Source organism: Belonocnema kinseyi, chromosome 1, assembly GCF_010883055.1.
Source record: "Belonocnema kinseyi isolate 2016_QV_RU_SX_M_011 chromosome 1, B_treatae_v1, whole genome shotgun sequence".
NCBI lineage: Eukaryota > Metazoa > Arthropoda > Insecta > Hymenoptera > Cynipidae > Belonocnema > Belonocnema kinseyi.
The window spans coordinates 179257037-179266664 of record NC_046657.1 but is presented as its reverse complement, the minus strand read 5'-3'; the positions used below and the strand labels follow the sequence as shown (position 1 = coordinate 179266664).

Sequence of the window (9628 nt, the reverse complement as noted above, 5' to 3'; positions counted from 1 at the left end):
AAAAGCATTTTGCTCGACACCTTGACAAATGTAATTCCATGTAGAAACATGCGTTTAAATAAAATATTTTACCAAAAAAGTTACCCACGCTTTAACTTGACTTTCAACGAGGAATTAAATCATGACCTCAGATTTGACCTTGGAACTCACCTTCAAGGTAAGTAAAGGTTATATTTAAGTTAATTCCTTTTTTAAGTAGGAAAATATCATGTAAAACTATTGGTTAAACAATAAAATAAAATAGAAGCGAAGAAATTTCACCTAATGGGGATGGTTCCACACAAGTGAAACGAGAGCGAGAAGGTCTACATGAGGTTAAAACGTCTTCGTGCACATGCATCGAATACTATTTTTTGATACGACATGTGTGAATATTCGTTTTGACGTGACGTTTTACTTCGCACACTGGTCATCGTTTACAAATTATCGAAAAAATCTTTTAATTATAAGAATGTTTCCAGAGATCATGAATATTGCTTGAAAATTTACCACCAGTGGGGCATTCTTGCCACACTAGGGGTGCTCTACGGCAAAGTTGACCAAGTTTAAATCTAAGGTCATCATTGAATTCCTCGTTAAAAGTTACTTATGACCTGTCATTAACCTTTTTTTTATGACTAACCCTCTCAGATTCTCCGGGTTTCCCATACTCTTTCCTCGCCCTGTATAACAGTTCAACATGCTTTTAGTGTACATTTAGCTAGATTCAGTGTGTCGAATTCAGTTTGAAATTATCTGAAATATGAAATGCAAATTTATTTCGTGTTGGCATTTGGATTCGACGAGGCACTCAAAATACAATCACACCGAAGCGAGCAACGCACAACCCTCGCAGCTCCGCAAAGCCACCCTAGGTCATGATACATATACCCGCGGCACAACGTCAATTCTAGAAACGTCTGATTTTGAGAGGCCTGAATTCCGGGTTCACTGTATTACACTATTAAATTCAATTTTGAGAGAATTAAAAGATTTTTCTCTTAATAAACCTAATCTAAAAATAGATCTAATAATAATAATGAATCATTAAGGTTTAAATAGCTTTCTAGATTATGTGAAAATAATGATCATTTCATGAGTAAAAAATATATATTAAAGTCAGGGAAGCAATTTTAGCATGCAATTTGAAGACTTCCTACAGCAAAAATTTGAACATTATTGCATGATACGGAAAAAATACTATAGGGATACGATAAGGTTACGCTCTAAAGTAACCATACCATTCATTCCGGCCGCCAGGGATGCAGTCATTTTCGAAAGTTTTTTTTTTTTTAATTTGGACTAGAGATTTATCAGAGTGTTATTTAAAGTTTGGTGATATTAGGAAAGCGCGGACTATTTTGAAGTTGAGATAATTAAAATAAAAAAATCACATCGCGTACACGTGAAGCTTTTTATAATGTAATGCAAATATAACACATTTTAGCGTGACGTCTAAACGATTCAGACCATTTTTTATAGAAAATTAAGACACGATAGAAGTACACAAGATAGAGATTCTGAAAAAAAAGTCCGGCTTTTTTCCATTTTGCTTATGAAGTAGAGCCCTAATAGTATGAGAGAACAGAAATGTCTGATAGAATAGACACTTTTACACGCATTCAGTTGATCGACATGAAGTTAGAGCGTCTTTAATTGGCTCGTATGTTTTTTCTTTTATATGGTCATTCGCAGTTGCAATTCATTTACCAATTATTTAGACTGATCCGACTTAAATTAGTTCTTATCTAAATTTGAGTAGCACGAATTTGAAACACGGTAAAATAATATATCCCATTGATTTACAAGATATAAGGAAATTTAAAAACGCGTGATTTCCTTCATCCAAAGAAGTAATACTTTGGTGGAGTAAGACCTCTGGATCGAAAGTTTTTCAGTTTATGGTGCGGTAAGAGCATTGGCTAATTCAAATCGAAGGCTAAAACCGACAAAATCGAAAGGTGGAAAGACGCGTGTATCAACTGAATGAGAATATTGGATGGGCAAGACATAATGCATCCCATGTTCACGGAAAGGGTTCAAAAGCTCATTCAAGAAATAGGAATCTGCCATCACACACTTAACAAGTCAAAGCTAATAACAATCAAGCACCATATTATTGATAACACACGCATGTTATCTGACGTCAGGACTAGAATGCAAAAGAGCCAGAGATGAGTCAGGGAGAATCAACAGTTTCTCGCTGACTTATCGCACCTATTCAGCAATTTCCCCGTTTCTGCACAAAAATACACCAAAGCTGAACGTGGTAGAGACTTATTCGAGAATGTCTATTAATCACTTCAGATGAGGTTAAGTAAATACTTAGGGGTACGAAGAACACTTTCGCTGCAGGACCAGATTTTATCAAGAACTTCTCGTGGATGAAGTTTACTTCTACACACCAACATCTGGCCTGCAAATTCACCTCCTATTTAAATTCATAAACGCCCATTCCGCAATTAACTGGTGTTAGGACGCGCTTTACTCATACCAAAAAAAGGTACCTTGTCCAACCCAGAGTATTATAAGCCAATCACTTGTTTGAAGACGCTGTATAAGATCTATTTCGATTCAATATTTCATTGACTAATCACCTGTCCGTTGAAAAGCTTAAAGGTTCATTCACACATAGTGCGATGCATAGAGATACTAATGCTCCTTTGTAAAATTAGATTTACAATCTCATCTGAAAGGTATCGTGCAACGTCTTTCAGGGCGATACCGTGGCCCTCTGCTTTTTGCATCTGAATTCTGCCTCTACTTCACGCACTACACAATTCGCGTGGACACCTCTGCGGCGACACTAATCATCGCGAGCAAAAGGTCACACGTGTATTTTATATGGCTCACCTTAAGATATATGCTTCTGGCGCAAGCAAACTTTAACTTGCTTTAAATATCGTTAAATGGTACACAGGACAGATTGTTATGCACTTTCGAGTGAGCACGTATGCCAAGAATAATCTGAAGCGAGGGAAGACTACTGGCTTTCCCGAGGACCCTGAGCTTGTGCACTTCTGTGTTATTAGGCTTCTTAACATTGAAGAGACCTGTACTTACCTGGGCGTGTCTCAATGTCGCATTAACGACGTAACATCAGTGAAGGAGGAATCAGTGTGGTCTTTGGAAAAAACCTTTGGAATTAATAATTTTTCAGCAGCTGTTAACGTTCGGTAAAGGTTACCTAAAGGTGGAGTTCCGTATGAAATCTAATGGGAGCCGGTATCATTTTTATCGATAGTTATTTCACCTTTTATTTTATTATATAAGTTTCAGTAATTCATTGAAAAGTAATCTGTATTATGATTAGAACTAGTTACTATCGATCACTTTATATGTAACTTCATAATCTGTGAATTTAGATATTCAAACTTTCGATCAAGTTAACTCCTCAAATAACAGAAAATGACTGACGTCATTTCTGACGAGATGAAAAATAAATTTACAAAATTTCGAGACTAAACTTTGCTGAAAAAAGATTCACGAAAGCCGCTCCACTAGAAAGGGAACCACAGAATTTCCGATTGCCGGTCGAGTGCTTTTCCATTTGAGCTATTAGAGTGATCGAGAAAGAAATCCTTTTTTAGAATTATACTCTGTCCGTGTTTCGATTCCCAGTAGAACGACTGGAGTAGGTATTTTTTCTGAAAAATTTAGTTTTTAAAATTTCCACCTTGCCACAAATAACATTAATAATTTACTATTATTTTAAGAATAAACTCTCTAATAATTTAATTGTAAAAGCATGCGACCGGAAATCGGAAGTTCTGTGGTTCGATTCCCAGTGGAGCGACATTAGGAAATATTTATTTAGAAATGTGCAGTTCCGAATAGCTGAAAATTCTGATTTTATTTAAGCTACGCATACTTATGTACTTTAATGCACTGATTACGAATTTTATATTGAGAATTGGCGAGTAGGCCATCTTTATGGTGAAACCATGAAAAAACCATGAAAGTCATAGTGGAGTTTATCTAAGCCAATATGCAAATTTTCGTAAAATGTTCTTTACAAAGGTGGTAGCTCCCATTGTGGTACAAAATTTTCGAGTTTAGACTGATTTATGAGCAGAATTTTTTTTTATACACAGTAAGACAATAAATAGCTGGGTACATTAAATCATCACGACTCTAATTTGCCAGTAAAAGTCCATCCTTCTGACAGTTGTGCATCCGTCAAACTTTTCTACATTTTAATAAAAATATTCCTAATTTATTTAAAACAAAAATAGTTTCCCAAAGTAATAATTCAACAGGAACCAGGAGGTTTTTATTTTACAGTATTTAAAACCTTCCTGACGTTTACATATTTCTATTAGAATCGTTTTGGAAATAAAAGCAATTATTATTGAATACATACATTATGACCATAGATAGGGCTGATGATGAAAACTACTAATTCAAAGATTCCAAAAACCAAGCCGTATTCTGTCGCAGAAGCGCCTTTTTTTTCTGCCTGCAAAACAAATAAAAATAAAATGTAAATTTGTCTAATATTAAGAGAGTTTTCACCAGTGCCCAGGAGCAAAGAACTAACCTTACAAAGTGAAATATCTAGTGTATAATATGGTTAATTCATTACATGTTTTTTCCCTCCCCAAGTACTGGTGAAAATTTGGCATTATTGAACAGAAATGTACATTTAAAATAATCTAAAGGATATTAAAAAATATTTATTTTATTACATTTTATTTAAATAATAGTCAGCAAAATAAAGACAATGTGGACCATTTTTATAGATAACTCCGAGAGCTTTTAACTATTTAAGATGAACAATTTTAACTATCGTCTAATCAAAATTAAGAAAGTTAAGCAATAATCAATAAATAGGTATTGTCGTACCTATGAACGGTAAACTTGATTTTGTCTTTTTATTTTAAACATTTTTCAAGCCAAACATTATCTACCGGCTCTTTCTCAGGGGTATCCTATTGAGTTTTCTATTTTTATTGTATTGTTGTTATACTTCTTTTTATTGCTGCATCTGTGTGTCTTAGGTTTGTAAAATGGTACATTCAATCACATCCAAAAAAATAAAAATCATTCGAAGTGACTTCAAACCAATTCAAGAGAACTGAAGAATATTCGAATGATTACAATGCATCCCTAGTGGTTATACCTATACTGCAAGCCAAGTAAAAATATCCTTATTCAGCTGCAAACGTAGAAAATCAACGAAAATAATGTTGGCTCGAAAGAGAATTACTGAATTCATTTTGATAAATGTTTCAGCGATTGACATACAGGTTTTCATAGAATGTAATATATGAGAAAAAAGCCGCGAGACTATCTGCAAAATAGCATTAGACCCTATTGCATTAAGAACAGAGCCGCGACGCTTTTAAAAGTTAAAAAGACCGCCAGCCGACATACCGTCATTTTAAATTGTAACATTCATTTCATTCATTACATTCGCAAGTAATTTTTATTCTTTTTTCTTCGCTCATACAGGTCAATTAAAGTACACAAGGAGTCATCGTTGAAAAAATCCTAACCTAGCAATAATAATCATTATAAGACTTTAAATTTTCAGCTTGAATGCCCCTCGGTACATGACTAAAATTGACGCCTCATGGCGTCAATGCCGCTCGAGGGGTTTAATGAACATGATATTCATGCAATTAACATGAAATACGTACTTTGATTAGAAATCTTATCTTCCAGAGTAAAACTCTGTAACCTGAGTTCGTGTTGATTATGTCTTGATTCAGGGGCGCCAACCCCGCGGGGACAGGTCGGGCGGCCACCCGACCTGTTTAGAGGGGGGGAGTCCCGAAAATTGGGAAATATATTGTGTAAATAAATTAACTAAAAATGCACGAAAAATAAGGGAAATAATTAAGTAAAGAAAGTTAAATAAAAAAGAACGTGCACAACTTCATAATTCGCACGATTAAATTTATATTTATCAACAGGTTTGCGAATATTACAAAAAATTCAATTTTGAGAAAAAGTAGATTAGAGTTAAATAAGTAATTTTTTTAATTGGCAATTATAAGCAATATAAGAACGTATCCTGAATAATTTTTTCGATAAAAAAAATATATTGTAGAAAAAGATTGATTAATAAATTGTGCCAAAACAGATTTTATAATTCCAGTACAAATTTGTGTAACTTATCATCAGGCCAGCCATGTGCTCAAATCCATATATAATTTTTCAACCTATAATATTAATTTTAATTATTTTTAGATTTTCAGATCACTTTCGAGTTATTTAAATATTTCTCCTATTTCGATCTCTATATTTTACAATATTATAATAATAAAAACTAAATAATGAATAAACGCTGTCTCCTAATGTTTTAAAAACATTAAAAGTTTTTCAAAAATTTGTAAAACGACAATGATTCAATTGAGTAATATTTAAGATATTCTCGGTTCATCCTCCCACCACTGTAGGAAATCTTTACTCCTCAGTAGAAGTGTATACTCCTCGGGGTTAGTGCCGCTGAGTAGAACCTTAAGTAATTCTTGAATAACTGATATAAAATAAATCATTCAAGTCCTAATAATTTAAGTGTTTGAAATTTATGCGAAATTATACATTAGAGTTGTAATTTTTTATTATTTGCAATCTAATTTGATCTCTCATACCTTTTTCTATTGAAATTGCTGATTCCTTATTGTATAGAAAAATTATTATCAATTATTTACTTTTAAATTAAGCTGGAAGAAAGTCCTTTAATGAGATGTTTGAAATTTCAAGTAATGGGTGATTTAGCCAAGCAGTTAAGAGAATAAACACAAATTAATACCACTACAAAATATCCAGAGAAAGGAAGCTTGGCTAAATTATTAATGAAAAGGGTCCCTACCTTAAACAAACTGGAATGATGCGAAGACGGGAGCGCGTAGGGCCTACAGAAGCCAAGAGACCGATTTTCGTGCTTACCGGTGTATATATGAACCGGGAGAAATCACACAATTAGGGGGGTCGGCTGTATTCTGGTGCTGAGGTGGAGGAACAGGATTCCCTTATCCGTATTACAGATGCGAAGTGGGCTTCCCGATGCTCCCGATAAAGAGAAATCAAAACAAAGAACGGCATCTACAGCCAAGAAATGTCTGCTAACAATGTAAACATTGCTGAAGATAATTATTTTTAGGCGAGATTGCCTATCCTTCCGTAGAATGTTGGTGGTAACCGCCTTGGTCTATTTTTATAAGAAACATGCCTTGGATCTCAGATGACCAAAAGAAATGATCTATTCTATCCTTTATGAGTAGACTCATCCATTCTACTCCGGATGTCAGAAGCATCAGCGATAAGAGATATCCGGAAGTTATGTGGGGACTTGAGACGTGAAGATCTGTTGAAGGTGAAGGTAAGGGTAGATCTAATCGATTGCTTTTGTCGATGGAGCAACTCTGTGTGGCTCTCGCTCGAGCCCGCGGAATTAGGAAATTTAACAAAATAAACAAATTAAGACAGCCCTACTGTCTTAAATCTGCGCTACAAACATATAAAATATACTAAAAAAACAATAAAAGAAGGTACAAAAAACAGTAATAACTTAAAATAAAACAAAAGAGAAGAGTGCCGAATTTCATCACCCCTCGTGTAGACACGTGAGCTTTTATTACGAGTTTATTTAAGCAAAGTAGAATTTGTGAGTTGCAGACAATCTGCAGTGCGAAAGCGGTAGGTAGGAAAGTAAATACTTGAAACGATTGAAAGAAAAAGGAAAAGTAGGACCCTTTCTATCATGAAGAGAAAATAAAAGAAAACGGGAAATAGATGTGGTTGCTAAATGGCGGGGGTTGGCTTACACGTGGCGGTGTGATGAGAGGCTTCGGGGAGGAACGGTCACATTGTGGGCAATTTAAGGTGGAGTATCCGGGTTCTGCACACCTGTAGCAAAATACTTTGCGCGGTTACTGGCACTGTGACTACCAGTGGTTCGTTTCCTGGTAATTTCAGCACCCGAAGCGTGCCGTAGTGTGGAGGAACTGCAACTTCTTGGAATCAACATCTTATGGAGCTGGAAGGCTGAGGGATAGGAGAGAGTGGGGGTGGGGTTTTGGGATGGAAGATTTTCGGGACGGAATCGGGGGTATCGGATCAGAAGTCGAGGGTGAGGGAAGGGTCTGGGTCGCAGCGAAATTGGAGGATGGCAAAAGAGTCTGGGTTAAGGCGGAATTAGTGGTTGTAGGAAGAGTCTGGGTCGCTTTAGTTTTAAATTTCTTTTGGGGTTGGGTGTCAGGCTGTAGTAATATGTCCGTGGTCTTCTTCGTTCGGTCATTAGTGTACGTCTGGGTCGCGGTTGTCTTAAGGTCGGGGGAGTTCCGGAGTACAAGGTCAAATTTTTCAGTGGTTTCCTGAAGGAGCTCTTCGTCCGTCAGCCAATCTTTGATGATGGCCGTCAAAGGGACAAGCGAGGCCTCCCCGGCTACACATTGTGTCTCCATGAAGGCGGGGAAGAAGCCCAGCCTTCTTCCTTTTTTGTGCGCAATGAGTTCGCAATACTCTGAGAGGTATCGGAGAACGTCTCGTGACTCTTCCATTGTACCAATCGCGCACAGATTGAATTTTTGTCATTCTAATTGTTCAGCAGTCAGGGATTTGGTTTTCTATGTTGGCTTCGCGATCGGATCGTTTTTTAAAGGAATTTATGGGTTAGGGGTCTCTGCCGAAGTTTAAAAAGGCAGGAGAGGACTTAAGCGAGGTATGGTGGGCTGTGTTATACGCAAATTGGAACTCGGAAAGATGTTGGTCCCACGCACCATAGTCTTTGTCGATGTATGAGACTATCATGTACTTCACGACTCTGTTAACTCTTTATACGGGATTTGCTTGGGAGTGATAGGGCATGCGTGACGTAGCATGCGTGATATCAAATTCTTGGGCGAGTTGATAGAGAATTTTGTTTACAAATTCTGTCCCATTGTCAGTGAGAAGTACTTGGGGCGTTCCCCAGCGAATAATGAATTTTCGCGAAAGGCGGCTTCAAGTTTCTTATCCCTTTGGCAGACTTTGTAAGCTTTTAGTACATAGTTTTTATGTCTCTGAAATATCCGGCCCAGTAGTATTTAGCGGAAACACGAATATCGGTTTTTTCTGTCCCGAGGTCGCCGGATTGTGGGGGGTCGTGAGCTTCTGATATTTCAGCAAGCTTCTCGTTGTCATCGGATACTAATTTCCATTCAAGGAGGTCTTCTACAAAATCGGTCACCAGGGTATTGGGTTGGTAGATGAATAGTTTTCCGTTGAAGACTTTCCAGCGGGGAAATCTTTCGGAAAAGTTGGATACGGCAGTGAATCGTCGGGAGTACCAAGAGCTGTTAGAATCTCTGATTGTGAATATTACTTCGGGGTCTTGGGGTTCGTACATACGGGATAGGGCATCGGGAAAATGATGGGAGGAGCCTTTTCTGCACGGAAAAAACAATATAGCTGTGAGAGCTATATCTCAGCCCTCACAGTGCGGAAGTATAGTTAGTCGACCAACACTAACGGATAGACCTCACGCCTAAATTAGGATAGGCGTCGCACCTATAGTCGTATTTCTAAACGTCATATTGCTCCGCACAGGATACAAGTTGGTTAATGTGACAATAAAATGTTTAGCTATTGTAAACGAAATACGATGCCTGTTATATCGATACATGCGATAGAGTTGTCGCATATATTTGATTAGGCAATT

The 9628-nt window shown here is 36.8% G+C and overlaps 1 protein-coding gene across 5 annotated transcripts in view; it reads right to left on the bottom strand.

The window, feature by feature from the left end:
* LOC117170293 (MFS-type transporter SLC18B1-like) overlaps positions 1–9628 on the bottom strand; it is a 245244-nt gene that overhangs the window by 141267 nt on the left and 94349 nt on the right. For all 5 annotated transcript variants that reach the window (XM_033356969.1, XM_033356983.1, XM_033356977.1 and 2 more), the window contains one exon: positions 4343–4438. In XM_033356969.1, coding sequence (XP_033212860.1) covers positions 4343–4438 — 96 coding nt within the window. The remainder of the gene's footprint in view (positions 1–4342; positions 4439–9628) is intronic.